The 24,025-nt window shown below is 44.8% G+C and overlaps 1 protein-coding gene across 13 annotated transcripts in view; it reads left to right on the top strand.

Moving 5' to 3' along the window:
- The window catches only part of EXD3 (exonuclease 3'-5' domain containing 3), a 323,237-nt gene that overhangs the window by 211,070 nt on the left and 88,142 nt on the right, over positions 1-24,025 (top strand). For 2 of the 13 annotated variants that reach the window (XM_085308336.1, XM_085308337.1), the window contains one exon: positions 15,562-15,755. The exons of 9 other annotated variants lie outside the window; for them this stretch is intronic. In XM_085308336.1, coding sequence (XP_085164462.1) covers positions 15,562-15,567 — 6 coding nt within the window. In that variant the 3' untranslated portion in view covers positions 15,568-15,755. Of the gene's footprint in view, positions 1-2,304; positions 2,807-15,561; positions 15,756-24,025 lie in introns of those variants that run through there. 2 more of the 13 variants (XM_085308331.1, XM_085308330.1) reach the window with 2 other exon arrangements.

The raw sequence follows: 24,025 nt of genomic DNA, 5'->3' as shown, positions 1-24,025 counted from the left end.
GCTGTACTCTGGTACGCAAGAATCTCCAGAGCAGCAGCTGCCGACTGCCAAGCATCATTTCATGAGTTTCTCACTGTCAGGTTTCTGTGAAGGAGCAGGTCAAGCAAACACATGCAGTTTTAACCAAGAGTCCTCACTGTAAACAGTTGGCATGCTGGTCCCCTGTACCTGAGAACCCTCCAGCACTGTTTGGAGTAGATCCAGCCTGCTGTAGCCATTTCACTTTGTAGAGCAGCCTGAGTTATAAAAATTCTGGTCTAATAACAGAAATCTGCTGCTGAGAATGTTTTTGCCAGGCTCACGACTCTGGAAATTCATTTGACCTGGAGTAACCCTGTCCCTCGAGCTCTGGTGCTGGGACCCAGGTAGAGCAGGGTTAATGCAAGCAAAGTGTCCCTGTGTAATGGTCTTTTTATCTGATGCGATCCAGCGCATTTCCTGGTGGAGTGGTTCCCGTCGGTCGTTAAGGCTGCTTGGCAGTTGAGCAGAGAGGAAGGCTGGAAGTAAACACAGGCACTCTTGGATCGGTAGCTGGGAAAACCAGTGAGAAGCTGCATGGGATTGCCGTCTCCAAAACCTCCTTGTTTCCTTGCCTCRCAGACAAACGGCTTCCTGCCAGGGAAAGCACACTGCAAGGCTTCAGCGACAGCACTGTCACCAGGCGGCCCTTCTCCCCCTCCTCCAGGCCCAGCTTGGCTGCCAGCCTCTTCTGCATCATGCTCCGTGCCTCTCTTGGGGATTTCCAAGGAGCCAAATAGAGCTGGAACTCGGAGTCTTTTGAAGCTTTGCATGCCTGAGTCGAATAGGCCCCTTAGAAAGTAAAAGGCTGTATTAAGTTAAGCAGAAGTATTGATCAGTCTTGGATCGAGAGCAATTGATTTGCCTGGGATCACTGAGCAAGACACAGCAGAAATGAGACTGTTCCCTCCCTCCGCCCACTGTGTGTAGCTAGGGATGGGGAGACCTACTATGTCARACTCCTGCCTTTGAGTCTTCTCTTCGTGTTCAGACCTTTTCATGTTTCATTGCTCCAAAGGAGGAGATGACCATGGGTTTTTGACTGCTGAAGTCCATATTTCTAAGCATTCTCATTACTCCTTTGAACAAGATACTTGATTTAAGCATGTCCTGGGGATTTATAGAATCAATYAAGAAAATGTGTTTTTAGATCCCTGACTCTCTAGGGTTGTATAGGAAGACGTCATCTTTTTTGAGCGGCTTGGTACTGAGTCGTTAAAAATGACTTGACACTCCCAGGCTAATTCAACAGTGAAAGCACGCACGGGCAGCAAGACCCCATCCCCAGAGCTCTTGGCCTTGAACAGCAGCAACTTGGCTGCCCCAGGTAGAGATGTCAGTGTTTGATTAGGATATGTGATGCCACAGTTACGGTGCTGTGCAATCACCCCACCTCTTCAAGGTTTTACGCTTTTCTAGTTCTTAGTAAAAGATAATGCGCTTTATGATTTCTCCTCGGATTTGGGCAAGTGTCCATGTACAATCTCCAAAATCAATGAGACATCAAAGATTTTCTTCCAAACATAAGACAGCTGCAGAAATGCCCATCACAGAGCAAGGAAAGGTGGGTTGTCTGAGTTCATTGTGCTGAGTATGTCTGCCACAAGGATTTCCCAGATAATGAAATCAGCCTATTTCTGCTGTTCTTTATACCATCAATTTTTGAAAAAATGAAAGAAAGAAAAGAATGAAACTAGATTTTTTCTTCATATCTCCRTTTTAAATGATATATCTAGATCTTGGCTACAGAAACAAATAATCTATCACATGGAGCCATAGCTGAGGCTCCTAGTCTGAACATTGCTCTGCTTCACTCTGTTTTGTGCAGAGAAGGAAAGCAGTCATCCAGGCTAATTCAATGGAAATACCCTTAGTTTCTCATAGAGGCATGAAATAAAAAGAAGCCTGTTTCCTTTCCACTATAGGGTCAATAATCACAAAATGCACCAGACTGGAGGGAACTGGGATCCCAGTCACAGCATTTTCCACGTCACAGACTTATTCTGAAGCCTCTCTGTAGCTGTGAATTGAAATCAATAATGACTTCACTGGTTTGCAATGTAGTCGCTGCTGGCCATGCAAACGGCAGCCTTTATCCTGGAGATGAGTTTGTGTTAGGTTCCTGTGGGGCCTCATTTGAATTTCAAGTCTCAGTGCAGAAGGGCAGTTGGCTGGTTTCATGTTCCCACTGTCTCAACACTTCTTAGTACTTAAGATTTTCTGGATTTTCCCTTGAAGAAAAGTCCAGCCTACCAGGTTTTCTTCTTCTTGTCTTTTCTGTTTCAGCAAGCAACTATGTGTGTGAACAACCAGGTCACGTTTCCCTGTGAATGTGCCGGCAGCTTGGAGATGAAGGCTCACATGGCCTGTTGCAGGGTACTGCAGGTACCACGGGGCTGATATTGGAAATACCAACTAGCAGCATCATGCACAGACCCTGACACTTGAGCCATATCCCACATGGGTATGCTGGCTGCTGAGCTGAGTGCTGTGTCTCCAGTTATCATTCAAAGAAGTAGTGGGGTTTTTTTTGCCATCCTGGAAACATCCAACAAGGCCAAGTCAAGCCAGCAGTGAGCTGAACTCACTGTGAGTCCTCTGCTCATCATAAAGGGATTTGTTTAAGATTATTTTTCTGTAGATGCCTTTTCTTCCTTCAAAAGTCACCAGATAATTGGGCATTCCCCCTCAAGCTTGACACTCTGTGCGAAATAGCAGTATGTTGTGTCTGCTGACACAAAATACTTGTGTCTTGACAAAAGAGAATTGCCCTCTGTATGGATGTGGAATATCACCCCACTCCGTTCCTGGAAAACGAGATGGATTCAACAAAAGCGCTTTTTCCTTTTTCTACCATAAGGAGAATTAAACAGTTGAGCAGTATCTCTGTGGACACTGGATTCCTCATCATGGGAAGTCTTTGAGCGAAGATCAGATGCATCTTTCTCAGAGACAAGCCCGTGTTTAAATCTCAGCTTAAGGACTGGATCCTGGGAGTCCACTTGCCTTGCTCCACTCTGTGCAGGGCAGCACGTGTTTGGCTTATGTTATTGATCCCCAGTGCTTCGATATCTGTCAGCCTGAGACAGATTATATGTCAGCCCTTATCTCATTCACACAGACCTGGAGCCAGTACGAGAAAAGCTTTTTGTCCTTAAATATGAAGACTTCTGTATTTATTTAGGAGTGAAAGGCAAAATGACATACTTGGTGTCTTTGCATTTGAGAGGCAGGTTCAGGCCCTTCTCTGAGTTTTTCCTAGAGTTTGTGTATTAGGGATTACTTCCCAAATCTGCTTTGCGTGTTGGTGTCTTAGAGGAGCAGTTGCTCCCTTTCATGCTGAGAAAAGAGCAGCTACTGGGTCACCGCCAGGCCCTCTGGTTTTCCAGCAGTATGTTAAACCCTAATCTGACCCTTGCTAGGGTCTATGTCTAACTTCCTACCACTCCCACTTTCTCCTCTTAGGCCCATGTAGTACAAACTGAGTGGATTTTCACAGGAGATCTTGCCAGGCACCTAGATCAAAATAAAATATTTGGAGACTTGCGTTTTTCATGAGCGTGTTCCCTGAATCTCTTTGTAAAAGGAGCCAAATTCCTCTGCCAAACAGTCTCCTCCTTGTTGCAACATGCACCCGCTCGCCTTAAAATTTGCCTGTCTGAATCTTTGCTTACACCTCAGGGATGCACAGCACCATGCATCTCCCTGGGAATTGAAAGCGGGAACTGTGAAATGACCAGTGATGCCATACACAGTAGGAGAGCTGTGTGAGATAGAGAGAGAGTGTGTCTGTATCATTGGGTGAAGGGAGGATGTTCCAGTTCATTTGATGGGAAAATGAGTGTCAAAGCCTATTTCAGTCTGTGTGCTTGGATTCCTGACTTGCAGCGGATTCCGGTCCTGCCTCTGCTCATCAGTACTGCAGTAGCCTCTTGGCTGGAAAATAGTATTTGACAGGAGCAGTAAGTAGAGCTAGAAACCTCCTTCTGCAGTGCCAGGGGAATGTGCTGTAGCTGGAGCCTTTCTTTCTCCCTTCACACAGCTTTTGACCCTGTTCATGGGCACGGAGGTTGGGGCAAGTCCAAGAAAACACAGCTGTGCATGAGCACCGTTAGAAAGTGTCCTTGGTCAGTTGTTCTGCCAAGTGTTTGCTACAGGAATTGAGGTTTCCTTCTTGGCTGAGTGCTGTGCACCAGCTTGGGATGTAGTAATCTCTGGTGTTGTGCTAGCACCAGCCCTTGGGGGCTCTCAAGCCACTTTCTCTCCACTGGTAAAAGAACTCAGCATGCCAAGACAACCATTTTTTCCTATAATCCTATGGATAGAGCTTAGGAAACTGAGGCACATGCAGGTCAAGTGACAGCTCTGTGGTCCTGCTTAAGCCTGCAAGGTGCCAGGGATACAGTTTGTGTCTCTTGGCTGCCTTTAGCCATTAGACCCAAGTTGTTTAGCCAGTGTGTGACCTTTACTGCTTTGTATAAACATCACTGTGACTATAATATATCATGAGGCTCTGGTTATTCCCTGAACATGTGTATGACCTCTTTCAGAGCTACAGAATAGCTGAGGAATCTGATTCTGCTTTTCTCTCCAACATTAAGTGAATTTATCTGGCCTGTGAGATACAACGTGAGCTTCTAGGTTAATCTGTGAAGTCAAACCACTGTAAAATGTCAGTAGGGAGCAGCCTCCCTGTGGACTTCATAGATGCCACCACTCCTTCAGGGGTTCTGCTTGGAGTTCTTCAACCAAGAGCCCTTTCTGGGATTCTCACTGTTTATTGTAGAGGTTGATGATGTTGCTCTGACTCTGGGTCATATGAAGCGCTGATGGCCCATGGCCACCCACATTCTGCTGATATTTAACTATTTTGCTTCTGGTTGCAGAGAAGTTTTGCATTAAACGTATTCCATTAGCCAAGTGCCGTGCTGTCAAGAGCTGGAATCACGTCTGAAAAATGTTTGGGGCTTTTTCCTGAATTAAAGTGGTGAAGGGAATTTTATCTGTCACCAGCTACAGAGAGCAACGGTTCTGCTTCTGCATAAGCACAGGAGGGAAGGCAGCCAGCTATTAAATATGGTATCCTCTCTGGAGAGATTGCTTTGAAGCAAACTGCCTATTGCAGGATCACAGCTGTAGTGCAGACGTGCAGAACAGATGTGATGCAGAGCCCTTGGTGCTATGGATGACCAGTGATTGAGGGACACTGAACTTTTTGCTCTGGATGAGCCCTTCCAGACTTGTTTCTGCCAGTCTAGCTAGTGCTGCTATGCCAGGAAAACGCTGTGATGGCCTTTGGCAGGTGCCCCAAAGAAACTGCAGAGACAGGCAGGTTGCTGTAGCAAAGGAGGAGGCTGGTAAAGCTGAGAGGTGAGCAATAGGGACAGTTGTCATCTAGGGGCTGGCAGGAGCCAGGGCAGCACTGAACACCCCTGGTGACAGTGGTCAGGGAGCCACTGGCATTATTGTTTGAATGGAAGGAGATGAAAAAAAATAGTTGTTCCTCATCCTACAATGGCTGGCATCATCCCAGCATCTTGGGAGCACTTGTAACATGGGCCTTCTAATTTAGAAGATCCCTTTGGAAATGACATCCCTCTATCATAGCTCTTCRCTGGCCTGCAGTGGGAGTTTGAAAACTCTCCTCTAGCGTGTCACGCTCCTTCCCCAAGTGTATGAAGTTCACAAGGGATGACTGGAGCCTCTTTGCCTCGAAGCACCTCACATCAACATGTACATCGTTTCTGCTGTGAGCAGAGACACAATCTTGTGGTGGGGTGGGGGTGGAGAACCAGCTTTCTGACTTCACTGGCTTTGTAAATAGAAGGAAGTAACAGAGACTCAAAATCTCTGATTATCTTCCAAGGGGACTCCCATCCCCTCCAAGGCATGTCTCAGCTTCCTAGTCAAGGTTGGAGCAGATCCAAGAGCTGGAATATTTCTTGTCCTCTTTTGAAGCACTCTTTCCTTTGCTCCTCTCCGGTAAAAACCTTCTAAGGTAGCAAAGCAGAGTCCTAATGCACCAACAGCCTGTAGCCAGTCATCGAGAGAGTATGCAGCTGACTAACAGGCTCCCATTTATATTACTGCCAGAGGGGAGAACCGTTCCAGGCAACACATTTACAGAGGTGCTCTAAAAGAGTGACTTCATGCAGAGCTACAGGTTTACAAGTCCTGCTACTAGGAGGTTTGCTCTGTGCTTGGGGGAACCTTGAGTAGCCAAGAGCTGGATGTGTGGGTAGGATCCTCTGGCACTGTTGCTGCTACATGGCAAATTTTCATGGATGGCCAGGGCACTTTTCCTCAAGGAAGAGATGCTAATGCAGAGCTATTTCCCAGGGCAAGTTTTAAGGGTTTCTCCCCTCCCACCTACCTCTTTCCCCCAATTTTGAAGGTATTTGTGGGTTTACACTGATGGTATCCTGCACTCTATGGCTCAGCAGAGCTCTTCTTTGCTTTGGAGAGCTGCTGAAAGGAAAGATCTAAAAATAATAATTATCGTTATGAAGTTCCATTTAATTTCAAGAATCTCACCTTGCCCTTGAGGCTGCAGTAGGCCAGCTGGAGAGATGCWGCTGAACAGATGCCTGAACAGATGCAAACACCTCCCTAAGTTACTCCTGTAATAACAGGGTACGAACTGCGTAGTGCAGTGGGCAGAAAGGGTGCAGGGCTTTGGCTAGCAAGCACGTTTTGAGTGTTGTCATTTTCTTTGGCAGGACATCTCTGCCCACCCACTAGGCCCAAGATRGAATTAACCTCTGTCTTGTAGGCGCCCACTCCCCTGGCTGAACACAAACAGGATGGCCACTGGCCTTGCAACCAGGAAGGCTATGAGTCAACAGCAGCTCCCTCCTGCTGACAAAAAGCCCTGCCTATTTCCCATGGCGGTAAGGCAGGGGCTTGAGAATCTGCCTGAGGAAGGAGTGCATTAAGGGCTTGGTAGATGGCAGGAAGACATGCTGCTGAAGGAGACGGAGGAGTCCCCAGGTAATGGCAGAAAGGTTGGCCATGAAAAGCAATTTTTACAGGGATGTAAAGAAAGCAAGTCTGAAAGTAAGGCTGAATAGAACCTTGTAAAGGTTATTAAAGGAAATAACAGAAGATGGGTTGCACAACTCTTGGAAACTGTCCAGCCATATAAATGAAAGGGGAAGCAGGAAAGAAGAAGTGGGACTGGTATGCACTGAGGATGGGACAGAGATTAAAGATAATCTAAGTATAGTCCTGAAACTGAATGAAAGCTTTGCCCTAGTTTTTGGTGGTGATGGGGATGCTAGCCAAGGGGACATAGGCAGGATGACTCATGCAAGGGTATGGGAATGGGAAATGCCACAACCAAAATGGATTCAGCAATCAAAGATCTTGGATGATGCAAACAGGTAAGACCAGCTAGCTTCTCCTCCAGAAATTAGAAAGGACTGGCACAAAGCTGAAGTCATGGAAGAACGGTATGTAATAAATCTGTCAAACCACAGGGGCTGGATGATCTGGCTGGAGAGCAGCAAATAAAGGTCTATTTATTGGGGCACAGTGAATATTTTCTTGGCACGTAGACATCTATTAGTCTGCATTTATTAGTATGCAAAAGTTTAGAATAAACATTAAAATGGAGAATAATTAAGAACATGGATAAGATGAGATATGAATTTTCTGAAAGTAAATGATGCCAGAGTAGATTAAAAAAACCTGATCTTCTTGCCAAAGCAGACAGGATGCATCTACGTTGTCTGGACTTTAGTAAAGTAGAATTATTAAATCAATTGGAATAGTAAAGCCCTGGGCTGCAAGGATGGATGGAAATTATATTTTTTTATATTTTTGGTCTTGGAAATCATATTTTTTTTCATATTTTTCTTAATGGCCTTGGAACAATACATAGAAATTACTAACGTAATTTCATAATTACCTGTAACTGGGAATCATCATCAGAACAAAGGCATTTGGGGAAATTACAACAAACTCTGTGCTCTTCCGGATAGGAGATTTTACCACATTACTGCTGCCAAAAGGAGAAGGTCCCACTCCACCTACCTCTCCCCTTTGCGCTCTCCTAAACTTGAGCTGCTTCTGGGGCTCCTCTGAACAGTCAGGAAAGCAGTTTAGCACACTGCAATGGCAGAAAAAAGCCTGTCAAAAAAGAGGGGTTGTTTCCATGTTTGCAAACAAAATTAGCTCCTGTGTGATCTGCTGTGTGCCAGAGCCAGTGCAGTGGTGTGAGCAGGTGCTGAGAAAGGAAGGTCAGAAGTGGTGCAGGGAAAGAGTGGGGAGTTCTCCTCTCTTGCAGCTGGGAGCTTTGAAGCTGGCTCAGCTGTGACGTGAAACTGTACGCTGAGCATCTGCTGCAGATGAATGTCCAGGGCAGGTTACTGGACTAGAAGGACCTCTGCTCTGATTTTACTCTTGCTGGGCAATGCTCATGTCATATCTTATCCTGTTCATGTTCCCACCAGATGAAATCAGATGAAAACTGTAGGGAAAAGCTAGGAAGATCAACRAAATGAAGATCCTGTGGTACAAGAGGGGACCTAAAAGAACTTGGCCTGGTCAGTTTAAGGAGAGAGGCTGGCTGAGAAGGGCTCTGGCTGCTCTCTGAGGGTGCAAGGGCTGGTGTGCACATAGCGGGGAGAAGAGCTTTGGGAGCTAACCGGCAATCACAGCAAAGAAACAGAGGTGCACATTGCCATGAATTAAACCACATTGGAGTTTAGAAGGAGGCTCTGAATCCCTGCAAAAGCAAGTTTCCACATGTTGCCTCAGTGTTCCAGTTCCTGCAGTGGACTGAAGGATGTGGAGCTTCAGGACTAAAGCTCAGTAACACAGCAAGTCCCTTCCAGTCCACCATTCAGGACTCTAAATCCGTCTGATCTCTAGTAACCACAGTCCAGGCGGACTGTGCAGAAAACAGGCTTGCTGGAGCCCGTGGTGGGGTGCACAGAAATCCAGAGTGAGGAAGTACACATGGATGCACCCGTGACCTGCAGATCTCTTTTACTTTCTCCGGTAAAGGAAGGGCTGTATGCTGGTTTTCCCACAGTTACAACCCTTCGATGTGTCCTTGCATGTGCTCCTTACATGCATGGAAGCACTAGGGTTTTGCTGCATGTATTAACACCACCGGGCACAGTGTGATCCTGTCGTACCATTATATCTCCTAGTTACACTGCATTGTGGATAGCACGTAATGCTCCAACCTCAAGGGAACCTCTCCTGGATGTTTTTTTTCCTGCAGTTTGCTAAATATATTGCCATTTGCACCATTTACCGTAGAGTCCCTACAAGATATTGGCACTGGCAGAGCGTGTCAGAGAAATGACGATTTGAGTATGTCCCCTTTCTTGCTTCTAATAATCCCATGATACGCTATTTTGTGTTGCAACACAATGGATCACCTGAGGCGGCAGAATGGTGAGAAAATAAGCCTATTAAAATGTTCAAGCTTACTTAACTCTGAGACAACATCAGAGGATAACTAGTGAGTTTTTAGCCAAGTCTATGAGTCATATTGTCGTGCACAATTGTCACAGCTCAGCTCATCTGCTTGGCTACGATGTAATTATGGGGGCAGAACTGCTCTTAGCAAAATAGGATACATCTTACTCCCAACAGCAAACGGACAGCAACCTAGTTACTGGTCAATGTGAGCAAGTCGCCAAAGCCTGGCACTTGGAATTAAAAAAAAAAAAAAAAAGAAACACCGAATTACTGAGATGGGAACCTACCAGGAAACTACCCGCATCTGCTTTACAATTATTCTGTCTATGTGAAGCTTTTCAGTAAAACTGGATTATTATCTTATGTAAATAAGAGGAGATATCAGCACCATTTGGATCATCTCCTATCTCAGGTACTGGCATAAAGCCTCCGGCCTTCTCTTGTAAAACTCTGGGAAAGTAGCCCATTCATTGCCAGCCACTGCAAAGTGTTTTTTCAATCTGTTCCTGTTTAAGCAGCATGGTATCAAGGGGATAATTGCTCTTTGGAATTGATCCCAGAAGAAAATAATTCAGTTCTTTCTTATCAGGTCCTTTCTTGCAGAGCTAGATACCCACAGGACTTATCTCCCTCTTCAGCGCTGGCCTCTAATTACTATTTAAACAGCTCATTAGAAAACCTTCATTAAAGTGTAATAGTTGAAGCTAGAAATAAATTAAGGATTATGCTGTGGTAAAACGCTGCCCTCCCACATGCAGGTTGGTGCCTCGTGGGACGGCAGTGCAGGACGTAGCACTTGCCTCTGCCGGAGTCGCACAAACCGGGAACGTCTTGCAGGGTGGAAGTAGGGCTGTTGCTTTCCAAAGCACATACCAAACCCGGGATATGTTTCTTGTCTTGGCGCCAACCTGCCTGTTAACTGTTCTGGTTGCATCGTGGCATCACTCCAGTCTGGGCTGGAAGCGTCCCAGGAATATAGCTACATGTTGAGCCCATTTCCATGCATAGCACAGTGTTTCAACAGCTGTGAAGCATTGCAGAGTTATAATTGCAGTCCTGAGGAAATTAGAGACCATAACGATACCATTTGAAAGAAAAAAAAAGAATACATACATGGGAAATATTTGTATATGAATTTATTTACTGGTGAAATGTTCATGAGCGCAGGCCTAAAGCTCTCCCTGTTTCTCTGGAGCATGGTCAGCATTAGCACAGATTTCCCCCATAAATGTGCTGCAGTCCTGGCCAGGCTGGATCTTATTTATCTGGTGGTAAAATAAGTTTGGRAAGGAATGGACATGCAGGCACTTTACTTCCTTGTGTTTTGGCTCCCTGACAGTTTCAGCCCCAGAGGAGTCCCTTTTTGGCATTAATCTTTTGCTGGGTTTTTCAGCAGGAAAACCGCAAATGTTTAATAAAAATTGCTGTGAAAAGCATGCCAGGCAGCACCCACTGCAGTGTGCCTGGATGCCCTTTGGGCTGGCGTGCGTGCTTCGCAGGAGTGGGCCCTGTAAATATTTTCTTGGCATTTAGGAAGTTTGGAGAAGTGTTTATTATTTTGCTGCCAACTTGATAATCGTAACATGAAAAATGCAGATGTTTGTGGCTCTCTTCCCTACCAAAGGCAGCACTCAGGATAACTCTCTACAGCGAAGCAGAACTATAGGGGTCATAGTGGGTTTTACACTGACTTGATTTTTAAAAGTGAGAAGCTATGGCTAGTGTAGGGCCTGGGTAGTCCTTCCCTTCCTTCTGCTAGTGCCGTATCTCCAGAAGTCAACAGGGACAAGATAACTCCAGGCCTAATTTGTTCAGCCCCAGCCAGTGGGGCATGGGCATCCCGTCCGTGAGGAACACGCGTGGCTCAGGTGACGCTTCCAGGTAATCCTCGCCTGCTATACCCACTTGTAATCAGACATCTWAAAATGGGAGAAAAAGCACGGCCCATCTGTGAACTGATTCAAAGCTTCCTTGCCCAAAGAGGAGCCGAACGTTAGCAGCGTTATAGGTGTCATCAACTTTGCAAGTAACGCGCCAAATATTGTGAATGTGTGCATCATACAAGAAATCCCTCTGCACTCACGAGCAGGCTCCAACAGAAGGACCATTCCATCCTGCGCTCTCCTCTGTGCGCTGATCACCTGAGCTTGAGTTTGTTTCCATTCCCTGAAGACTTTGTGGAAGGAAACAGGAGGCAGCTGCAGACGGTTTGGAGAAGGAAAGGAGAGAGGCAGGTCATTGAAACTTCCTAGAATTGCAGGGGCTGAAGCAGTACATGCTGCAGTACAACTGGAAATGGTGTTTCCAAGGTGCAGACTAAACACATACATATAGGACTGAAACTGTTTCGTGTATGAACCTGGCTGAGAGTGATGAATCTAGCAGATTGCAGCAAAAAATAGCAGTTGTTTTCATTAGATGCCATCTTTCTCAAGATTGTAATAGAAGCCTTTTGGATTAAACAAGCCAGGCAAATGCTTCAGTCCCTCAAAATGAATGACTGGGAATATCCTTGAAAATCTGACATTTTAGAAGACTTGGTCCTTAAGTGCTGCAAAGGGATATTTAGCATCATTGAATGAAGGATGGTTAGCATCTTGAAGACTGGTACACACTACTGAAATGTTAAACAAGCCTGGTAAACTTCAGGAGCTGAGTTTGAAGCATGAAAACCAGCTTTAAATAACTCTCCTGTGATTTTAACCCGTGGATTTTTCTGACATTTAAAGGCAAGTGTTTTTTAGGTCCACAGTTTATACTGCTGGACGCTCCTGTCTTTGAGAGCAAGTCCACCAAAATGTGTCCAAAACGTGATGAGTGCGATCACTGCTGAGATCTTCCAAGACCAACTCCCCTGTGATCCCTAAACGAAGGAGATGGAGAACGTCAGCAGTTTTAGAAGGCTTAAGTAAGGTTACAGAAATGGCATGCTTTCTCTCCAGGGAAGGCAGCAATTGAATTAAGAGAAAATATCACACTTCAGCGTCCAGAAGTCTTGTCTAAAAATGGCCTTCCAGAGATTGCAGGATGAGCCACTTCCTGGGATTTTGTCCATTAGCGCTTGCAGAGTGACAGCCCCTCTGGCATAAGGAGTGTCACTTAAAAGCATGCATCAAGGGCAGGGCAGCTGCTGTATTAGATACCACTGGGACTATCAAAACACTTCCTTTGAAACGTGTTGTCAACATGAAACAGACTTTTAACATGGACACTTTCTTTTAAATCCTTTTTCTGACAGATTTTTTTTTTCATAAATTTCCTCCCCGGGCTTCCGAAATTCAAGCAGAGAAATGCTTCCGAATTTTGTTGTGTTTCATCAAAAATGCCTTAATGAGAAATATTTGGAAAAAATCAAAACGTTTTAAGCATCATGAATAATTTCCCCATGAGTCTAATAGCAAGCAAAGTATTATTGCTGAACCAAGAAAAAACTCCAGAAAGCTTTGTGTGGTCCTCAGCCGCCGTGTTTGCTTAGAAGTCTCTTTCCAGGTACACATCTTTCCAGGTCTCTTCCCATGCATATATGAATGTATATGGTCTGTTCTACTCTATTAACAAAGAGATATAATTATATACCCACAGCATCATGAAGCAGCAGTGGGAGTTCAGACCAGTGGCTCTTTTTCTCCCATTGAACTTTTCTGTTATTCTTAGGGAAGTTGACCAAGGGTCAACCCCAGCCAGAGAAATGAGGTCTGGGGCTATGGAAAACTCGGACCCCTGAGCCACCTCCTATTATATAGATATAAATGGAATGGAAAATTATTTCAAATAAAAGTGCACTGCCCTCTGAGAAATGTTCTCACAGAACCGCCTCTGAGAGCTTCTTAACTCTTTATCAGTGTACAGTGCTTTGGCCCGGGGGGAGGACTTTCCCGCCGCGGTTACTGTAAACGCAGTGTGCCCGATGCAGGGATGCGCCAGAGCTGCCCGCTGGCTTGTGCAGCGAGCACAGGACTCGGCAAAGCTGCCCAGATGCTCTGTGCTGCTTTCCGAGCACGGCTCAGGAAGGTGCTTTTCTTTCGCTCTGAATCCGCATCGGTGTCGCCCGTTGATCAAGCCAGAGTTACGGCAGAGCCATTGGGAAGAAAATGGGACTCGGTGGCATCTCCCTCCACCTCTGTAGGGTGAAGCACTGTGTGAATGGCTTTGGGTGTAAGGTATGACTCGCATCTCTCCAGTCGAATCCAAATTGGTCAGAGTTTTTGAAGCCATCTGAGAAGTGCGGTGCTGGATTTGCACAGCAAGACAGTGAGCAGGGATGTGTGCCATGCATGCGCCATCCATTCCCCCATTCAACAGCAGTCCCGTTGCTTCTCTCTGCACATGAGGGTTAAAGCATCCGTCCTCGCTGACAGAAGCAGAGAATCACTCTTCTCCCCGGGTGCTCGTGTACTGCTGTGTGCAAGCTCCTGCTGCGGAGGGGGAGCAGCAGGGCAAAGAGGTGCCGCTTGGGCAGTGGATACAACAAACAGGGAAAGACCAGGGAAGGAGCAGAGAGACTGCGCCACTCCAGCGCGTGGCCACTGGCCATGCCTCCTCCTGGCCTTGCCAGCTGAGTCACCTCCAGTGACACGTTAGCGACAAGCCCTTGAGAGCTAATTAAGTGCCAGGACATGGGAGAAAAGGCTGCACTGCACGCTCCCGCGCTGCATGCAGTGCAGCCTTTTCTGGGAAAGCTCGCAGGAAGAAAGGAAATACAGCGCGGGAGGATGGGAAAGCTGGTGCGCGCCTGTAGCAAGAAGTGGTATCTTTCCTTAGACTGACAGACCTAGTTGGAAGCCAGGAGATGAGCCTTGTGCATACCTGAGGTTGAAAGCAGATAGGGAACTGCAAACTGAAATCAGGTTAGAAATGAGTTGCTCCAAAGGGTTTGCAGCACGTAGTTCGATTCGTCTTCCCATCTGGAATGCCAGACTCAGTCTCTCCTGCTGCCTCTCAGCACCTCCTGAAAAGCAGAGGAGTTTGTTTGTTTGTTTTCTCATTTAAGTATTGAAACACAGCTGCATCATTTTCTGGTCAGCAGGTACAACATCTGCACAGGCAGAGCGCAGTGATTACAGCTTAGGTTGCAGGATGCAAGTAAGTTGAAACGAGTCAAGGAGCTCATATACACATGCAAAAGAATGCAAATACACATGCGAAAGAATGCAACTAGGCAGATATTTTACTTGTTTTTTAAAGAAACACCCTTGAAACAGCCATTTAGGGACTTCCTTAAAGCCAGAAAGCAAAAGTCTAATGGACCATTTGTCCAAAGCCTTGTGGCAAAATACTGAATCCTAATTCAGTCCCTAGAAATTGGGTTCATTAAAAAATCAATTTGTAAGTACCCAGAAGAAAATATTCTGATAAAACACAGGCACTAGAGGTTGGTCAAGAACAAGACATACAAACCAGTCTCATGTCATTTTTCCGCTGTATCTAAGTGACCTGTTAGATATGGCAAGGAAACCCATGATATACCTTCAAGCTTGCAAATACAACTGGGCAGATCCATGCAGTGTGGTTGAAATCTGCAGTATCAGGTTTTGGATGGGCAGAGAGCATTTGAGGACCATACTTCTCAGGCTTTTGTCATCAGTTGGCATGTCTTATGCATGCCTGATGATACAGCAGATTTGCGGGTAGTCTTCTTTTCTTTGGGTCTCCTGTGCCCTCTCATGACATAATTAGGAATGCACCTGTTAGGTAATGCAAGTCATTTATGTTTCAGATGCATGATGGGGAAAGGGCAGTGGAGGAAAGAAAGGAGAACGGAAATAATCAATGTCATTATTAACCATGAGGACCCTAGTAAAGACTGTTGAAATTTCCACCAAAATCAATGGGAATTTTCCATAGAAATTCCAAATTCTTTTTTTCTGAGAACTAAATGCCTAGTGTCCACAGCCCCCTTCCCAATCCCATTTCCATGGCCATGCGATCAGTATGACTTTCTGTTCTACGTGGAAGAGAAGTCATAAAAGAAACAGCCATAAGTAAGTAAAGGTTTTCTAGTCTTATATTTCTTTCACAGGGTGGAGGCAAAATGACAGGGCTCCAGATTTTTGGCTATGACTCTTTTTTTTTATTTTTCTTTTCTTTTTTTTTTATGTCTTATTTCAGTTCTGAAGAGGAGGACAGATGTCAAGCATGAGCTTGTCTGCAGATTCAGGAGTACTTCTCAGCCTAAATTCTTGAAGTGCATTTCTGAGACTTCCTGAGCTTCCTACAGTGCAAAGGCATTATGCCCTAAAGTTGTATATTTTTTATGTTTATTTTCATTGTTGTAATTGTTATTAAATGTATTTTGTCATCAATTCCTTCAGAGGATTTTATGAGGTGATTTACTGAAAATGCTAGTACTAAAGTTAAAAAAAGAAAATTGATCTAGTTACGCTTGCCACAGAGGTCATTAGAGTGCCTGTAACAGCCCCCTAAAGCCTCTCTCCATCCATCCAGCATGATACTTCAAAGGCAATAAAATGCAGAAGATGATAGTATGGCAAGTTTCAAATGGGTGATTTAATCTGTAGGAAGTAGAGATGCAGTGTTAGTAAAGCTAGTAACAAGTTGCATACAAACAGGGTAAGGTGGGATTTTGAAAGACCAGCAGGAACTAGTGGTCAGTGCTGCCAAAAATGAGCAGAAAGCCTGCAAGGATCAACAGCCTGCTGCATGTAAGGGAAGAAAAGAAAGATAAGGATGCTGCAAGAAACTAAAATGGTTTCTTTGCACCCTCCTACCCTGTGGAGGATGTGGCAAAAATACTAGGTCATTCAGACAAGAAGTACTTAAGAGTTGCTGCTGGGTTTATGTGTTTTACCTACTTAAGCAGTGATGTAAGTATAGCACTTGGAGTCTTATATGCGATAACTTCACTGAGATATTTGTTCCACCTCTCCTATCCACTGCTTTGACCTCAAGCTTTTAACTGCCTTTGAGGGGTGTATTAAAAACCAAGAAAGAGTGTGAGCAGAATTCTGCACAGCCATGTTGACAAGTACTGCCACAAAGACAAGCACAACGGACAGAAGAGCTGTCCTCCATGTGGACTGATTAGTGGGAGATCAAGGAAGCCCAGTGCGAGCTGCGTTAGCAGCAGCTGCACTATAACTGCACCTTTTATAGTGAAACATCTGAGGAGCAGAGGATGTGAGTCCATGCTTTGAACTGAGCTGATAAATCTGCTTGGCTGTGATAGATGGAGAATCTCCTAAGCTGTTGGTGAATTCTGCTCAGGGTGAATAGGGGCTTCCTAGCAGGGTTGATCTTTCTCCTCTGTAACTAGTCAGTCGTTAACAATGCTCAACACTACGTAAGAATTAGAGGGAAGAAAACTGATGCCCAGGAGCAGTTTTGCTGATATAGGATTAGTCATTGTGGATTTTGGAGCAGAATGAATTTGAAGTAGATTGGAGAATTTTCATTTGTGCAGAGAGGAGGTCACCCACCCTGAGATAACAGACATTGCAGTGGTAGGTAGCTGACCTGCTCTCAACTGCTTCTGGAAACTGTTCAGTTAAGACTTGTGCTAGTTTTTAATGTCTGCTTTTCTTCATTGTGGTAATCTTATGGGCAGAATATTGCATGTTTCACTCTCATGCTGTCCTCTGAGATCCTGGTGTTGTCGCAGTTGGAATCTGCTGTGAGCCAGTCTAGCAGTAATAATGCTTTGTGTATATCCTAGGCAGTCCAGAGATCGCTCTGTTGTGCAGTTGCTGCTAAGTTTTGCCAGGGAAAGCTCAAGCAGTTATTTAACTCACTATCTGCTGGGTTCGTGATATGCCCTTAGACAAAAAGGCGGAGGTTGGAGATACTTTAGTTTTATGTAGGTATACCAGACACTAGCCCTACTCAGCATAGTTCCTGCAGGCTCCTAGCCAATGTTGCTTAAGGAAAGTAGCACTTTCGTGAGAAAAAACTATATTGTCAGCATCATTTTAACTGTCTCATGATCTGTGTGAATCCTGCTGGCCTTTTACACTTCGAAATAAAGCTCAACACTAGTGCCCATACTGCTTGTCTGCGCCAACTGCTCCTGAGGGTGCTCCTTCATGGAAAGTGAAGAATGGCAGGGTGCTTGGGTGAATTCACCTCCACTCCTATATAGAAAGAGAAAGATGGTGGAATGGTCAGCTAGATTCAGCTCCACTCCCTTATTTAAAGCAAAGCATGGTGGAATGGTCATGTAGACTCATCTCCACTGCCTTATGGAAAGAAAGGATGGTGGCATGCTCAGGTAGGTTCATCTCCCCTCAATCTCTCTGTCTAAGGGTGAGGAACCTCATGTTGACTCATCACTGTGATTTTCTTGACGATTCTAACACTCTGTTTAAGTGAGATGAACCATGTTCTGCAGGCATTCTTTGGTGCTACTATTGCAGAAGTGTCTAGAGGATAGTCTTTGTCTTCATGCTATGTTTTTGAACAGCTGAAGTTAGGAGAAATGAACTTCTGCCCAGTCAGAAGTTAGCAAAGCCTTGGCTGACCACAGAGGGGACAAAGGGCTGTGAAGGAGGCTGGTTCAGCCTCAGGTCCTCTCTCTGCCATGACTGAGAGCATCACAAGATTGATCCCCTGTTTGGAGGAGCTCTGGGACAGGGCTGAGAGTGAGCTGGGTATCAATACCACACATGGACCCTCTTTAGGGACATTTCCCTGTCTTGTCTTCGAATACTTATTTCAGGCACCGCAGCAAAAAGGGCAAGATACATGTAGGCAGAGCAGCCTTGTAGTGAGGATGTAGAGTGGGAGGACGGATCCCAGGCTGCCTTCTCAGCTCGATGTTCAGGGTTATCCTGAGCAAGTAACTTCTCCAGGCCACAATTCCCCCATCTGTGCCTCTTCCCTTTGAAATGCTGCCTTTCGAGAGCATCAGAGAGGGCAGATTTCACATATGGCTCTGCGGTGGGTCTCAAGAAAGTTCATCTTTGGCCATCAGCACAGGTCTCGCCCCAAAGGAGCCATGTCACCCTTGCGCCGGTCAAGTGCCACCGGGAGGGCAAAGGGGAGAGCTGGTCATGCTTCCCATCCTGGAAGCTGGGCGCCGAGGGAAGCGTGGTGGCGGTTTGCTCTCTTCAATGCGTGTCAAGCTGAACTGCCCTCTCTGCACAGCAGTAATCAGATGGACAGGCTCATGAGCACTGTTGAAAGTGCTTTTTTTTCCCAGGCAGATTACGTAGCCTTTTTAGCTTGATTCCCCCCCAACACACCCCCCTTCCTCTGTTATTTTGGTGCCTTTCCCCAAGGGAAACAAAGTTAGCTCAAACACTGTTCCCACCAGAAAGGCAAAAGCTCCCCACCCCCCTTTTTCCTTCCTCTTTTGGGTTCATGGTAATGTGTCCCATGACAAAACAAGCACAAATCTGTGCAAGAAGAGCTTTGCCTTTCTCCTTAAAGGGAGCGTCTTTCTCTAGGGCTGGTGATTTGGGCCAAACTGCCATCATTAAAGGTGCCTGTCGGAAGGAAGGAAGGTCAAATTTGACTCTCTGTGGAAATTGGCTTTACAGGTGGGTAATACGAGAGGTAGGGAGAAGCAGCATGCCCAGGAGAGCTTGTCCAGAGGTCTTGTTGCTTAGCTTCAGATGTCCGCAATGGAGATGTCTCCATGTGAGCGGGTTGTTCTGACCCTTCAGTAGTAAATGGAGAGAAACGGACATTTCTGAGACTGCAAAGCAAAGTCTGAAATGGAATAACTGAATCATGCTCTCAAAATGCTGATTTCTCTCTATACTGCATTTAGGAGAGATGGGCAATGAGACTTGCCCATCGTTTCCCACTGAAGGAAGATTTGACAGGCCCTCAGGAGCTGCTGGTTGCATAGCACAAGGTCACCCCAAGCAAAGCAGCCCAGCAGTTTCTGTAACCAGAGGCATACATGGAGACAGCATGGCCAGTATGCTGGCCTGACGCTTCTGCCTCCTGTGGCCCAAGTCTAGGTTGAGTGGTGGATGAGCCTTCAGCATATACCATGGCTGAAACTTGAATCTACTGACTGCATGAGGACAGTTTGTCCCTTGAACCCCAAGGCCCTCAGAGTGTAGCTGTAAGTTCTTTTAGGTCAAAGGAGGAGGTTTTTAATTTTTGCTTTCTAAACACCTTTCCCCAGGAGCAGGTTCGAAGGGTGTGTGGCAAGGTTTCATACCGAAACGGATTTTAACTGACAAGATCTCTCTTTTTTCCAATGTGTCGGTAATATTTTTCAGTGTGACCTTTCGCTCTATGTTTCTTTCAACACCTAGTGTTTTCTGTATTGCGCTGTTTGGCTCTGTTGTAAATGCTTAATTGGAAGTGCCTGGTATTGACCTCCAGATAAAAATCATGAGACTGTCTCATCTCTAGATGTTCATGTCTCTGTCTACACTCACGCTGGCGGCAATAACTCTGGAGTGTAACTAGTGCTATAAGATTTTTTTAAAATGTGATTTACAGCTATGGATCTTTTCCCACTACTTTGGGAGAGATCTGTGCTTTTCTTTTTTTTCCTTTTTTTTTTTGGTAGATGACAAATAAATCTCCTTCACAGAAATCAATAGTCACCACTTCCCTACCTACCGTGTTAGAGAAAGTTTAAGATGCCTTTAGTGTACCCTGCCGCCATCTCTCCCTGTCCTAGTGGGAGCAGAGCTACACCTCTCTTTGGGAAGCCTGCAGTGCATCAGGAGCCCATCCACTGAGCATTGCTGCCCAGAAGGACCCAGCCCTTTCTTAGGAAAGGGACAACAACACGCAGTTTTTCATAAACCACTAGCAGGCAACTGGGGGCAAGACTGATTTTTTTCAGATGCAGTTCATGCAGTACCAGTATTAGAAAACTTAACTGCAAATCTTGCAAATAGTGAGCCCCAAAACTGGGTTTGAGTGTTAATTATCTGAAGCAAAAGATGTGAATTTACTGGCTCAAAGGAGATGGGCATCACACTGTGGTTCGCTGTTAATTAATTATTATTTTTAGTATCATATGCCCATCTCTGCTCCTCTAGAGAAGCAACTAAAATATTTTGAATAACATTTTTGCTTTCAAACACTTTTTTCAGTATTCCCTTTTCACTACTTTGATTGCTTTTAACAAAATGGAATTTTTAACAAATGGGATTTTAATACCACCCCTTAAACAGAGAAGCAATAAATGTTTATGTTTCCCCTACAGGCGATAAATGAATGGTGGGAGCCTGGGGAAAGAGAGGTGTTTCCTATTTTTACAACTCAGTAATTTTTCGGTATGAAACCTTGCCTCACACCCTTCGAACCTGCTCCTGGGGAAAGGTGTTTAGAAAGCAAAAATTAGGGAAAAAAAAAAAAGAAAGAAAATCCAAAGGCTAGTCATTTCTCATGATGAGGAAAGAGGGGACAGGCAAATCAAAAATTTAATTTATATTTGCACTTTTTTTAAAAAGAACCAAGTATTTTGAGTCAAAGATTTTGAAATCAGACTTTCATTTTATTTCAAATATTTCCCCAAAAAAATAGAATCTAGAAAAGGGAAGAAAGTTATTTTTGTGTTTTTTCACACATGGTAGCAGTGTGGACTTTTGGAGGCCTGGACACAAGGTAGGCGAGCTGTCCTCTGGGACCCCTTGCTAAGTAATGATGTCTAGGACATGTTTTGCTTTAGCCTCAATTAGGCAGCTGCTCTTAGTGAGATGAATTGCACTATTTTCCTCCCATGAATATGAACGGAGCCATGGGTGCCAAGCCAAGGTGTAGCCATTTCCATTGTAACCAGATGAGATAAACCCCACCAGGTCTCTGCTGAGCTTAGGTCTAGGTATCCATGGAGCAAGAATGAGCCTGTGCACTGGGAACTTCACCATCTGGAGGGGCATGAAATATCCATTTTCTACCAGTATCAGGGGGACTTGTGACTAAAATCTCCCTGCTGAAAATCTTACCTACTACTCATCAGTGTATGAGCCAAGAAGAGACCTGGTCCCCAACTAGTCCTTGCTATCGAGCACTCTACTTCCTCTCCATATTATTTCCAACATGATGTCTCTGCCTTGAGAAGTATCATCCTGGATGGTACATGTTGATGAATGACTTCCARGTCCCAAAGGTGTGGATGTGGGAGTGAGAATTGTGGAGCAAAGGGAATTGAAGTCTCCTGGCATACAATCTGCGACAGCCTGGCTCATCCGTCAGGAATGCCGTGATGCAGGGGACATTCCAAGTGTATTCAGCATGGGAAAATATTTTATCAAGAAACTTGGAATAAAAAATAAAATTAAAATCTAAACATGAACAGTTGACACAGTGCCACATGAGGGCTATTTTTAATTTCCTTCCTGATCATTCCACTTGTTTTCATCATCGTCAGCTCTTTAAATGATGGAATTACTCACCATATATGCGATGAAGTAAACAGAGAGCTCCTGGTTTCCAAGTGAGCATCATCATAACTCTCCTAAGGAAAACGAAAGCCACGACCTAAAGATACTATAGGTTTGTCGTCAGCTATTAGTGTCATGGCAGCACCTGGGACTCTGTGTTTGGTTTGGGATACTGCTGTTGGGTGTATCTGGGAGCAGTGGCACTCAAACTCGAGAGGATTGTGAGGTTGCAGGCTGGACAGACACGCACTTGTAGATATCAGAGTTACACTTACATCTTTCTTTGTGTGCAGTGGCAAGTGTAAAAGAAAATACAGTGATTTGTGGTGAAGAAGGAAACCAGGCTGGGGCTTTGTGCTCCTTCTCCAATATATTTATTTTGATTACTTTTGCTTTATTCTGATTACTTTTGCTACATACTTAATGAACCTCTTGCTGCAAGCTTTACGTGACACAAGTATGGACTTCACATCCCTCCTGGGGGCATATGTGGAAAGGAAGATGAATTCCAAATTTCAGAATAGGCAAATGCTGAATCTGATCTTTCCTGAGCATCAAGTCCCCAAATCACCAACCATCCTTCTAAGGGGGGACTGGAGAAGGATTTGGTTCCAAGATACGGGCATGACCCACAAAGATACCTCGTAAGACACTCCATTTTACAAGGCCGGTACTGGTGGGACAATCCATGGGGCTCCCTGCCCTTTTGCAGTTGACACAGCAGCTGCGCCAAAGCACAAACCTCATTTACTGTAAGGGTTTTGAAAATGCAGGTTACTTCGTATGTTTGCTTTCTGGCTATTCAGTTTCTCAATATACTTAACTAAGGGTAACATTAATTTCTTGAATTTCTGGTTGCATTGTGAGGTCTGTGCTCAGTGTTTTTCATGGGAAAAACAAAGAATGTTATTTGTCTGATGTCACAGCTGAAAAATACTTGACAGTATAACTCAAGAAGTCACCTTTTTCACTGATGCACAGTTGAGGATCCCTGTGATTAGCCCTAATTACAATGCGTATCAATTACAGAGCACTTTCCATTTTGCAAAATGCAGTCCAGACTTTAGCTAATCTGTCTACTAATCCTTTGATCTGATCTCCTGAAGTTAATGGAAGTTGTTTGAAAGCCTAAGGAGGAGTATGTGCACTAATAACTTTACAACTGGATTTAAATAATATCTTATTATTATAGACTGGCGTTATATTTCTTGGGAATTTCTTCCTAGGCAACCTCTGATGTATTTAAAATTTGACTTCCTAACCAACGTATCTGTTCCTTCTTTCTCTGATATCCAAGCAACTGATAAGTAAGGCTCCCATTTAATTGCAATACTAAATAAAACAACTTAATATCCAGTTAGAGCTCTGAGTCCAATGCTGGTATTGCCTGTTACTTAGATTTCACAATAAATTAATGTTAGATCCAAGAAGAATTAAGATCACCTGATAAAATGACACTAGTCTCCTCAAATGGCTTTATGTTTGCTTTATTTTTTTTAATGGTAAATTTTGTTATGGATTGAGGCTATCTTGCTGTGCTGTGAAGAGGAGCCAGAGGCAGTGTGGGGTTTCACTTATCCTGGGAAATGTAGCTTTCTTTTCTTGATGCAGAAAGCAGCTACCCAAAGCTCATAGTTTTGGACTCCCCTGCCTCTCCAGGTCTAACTAGGCCCCTGTGTTACAGGGCTTTATGAAGGAAAATTCAGTTGGCATTGGATTATTTAAAAATAAAAACTCATGCGCAAAAGGAGACTATTTGTTTTTATAAAAGTCTGGATTTTCCCACAGTGGCTTGTTACATTTGGGGACTATTTGAAATGACATCTATTTTTTCTAAGGTAAGGAGCCTTCCTTACCAGGATTGTTAGAATAATAATAACAACAGACATTTCCTAATTAGTCGTTAATCATGGGTTGGCCTTTCTGACATGGCCAAGTGGTAATTTACAGGGAGCTGATGTTCCCAGCTTGCAGAGAAACATAACCACTCCCTCTTAAGGTTGAAACCTGGGTTATATCCCAGGGCTGATTTCAGCCTCGCAGCCTCTTGAAATGCGAATGCCTTTGATCACAGATTTTGAAGGTTAGCCCTTGTGGTGGAGGTTTCCTTCCAGCCAGCTGCAGAGAAGCCAGCCCTCACCTGTGGCACTGCAGATAGGAACTGGTGGCTTTGGTGGTCTGAGGTCTCCTGGTCTCCAACTGGTTTGGCGAGAGCAGTTGGGTAGGGATGGGTCCCCATAGCCACTTTCATAGCTTGC

This window comes from Rhea americana, unplaced genomic scaffold (assembly GCF_003343005.1).
Source record: "Rhea americana isolate MKP2758 unplaced genomic scaffold, rheAme1 scaffold_273, whole genome shotgun sequence".
Taxonomy (NCBI): Eukaryota; Metazoa; Chordata; class Aves; order Rheiformes; family Rheidae; genus Rhea; species Rhea americana.
Note: the sequence above shows the minus strand (reverse complement) of the source record. Positions and strands in the feature narration are given on the sequence as shown.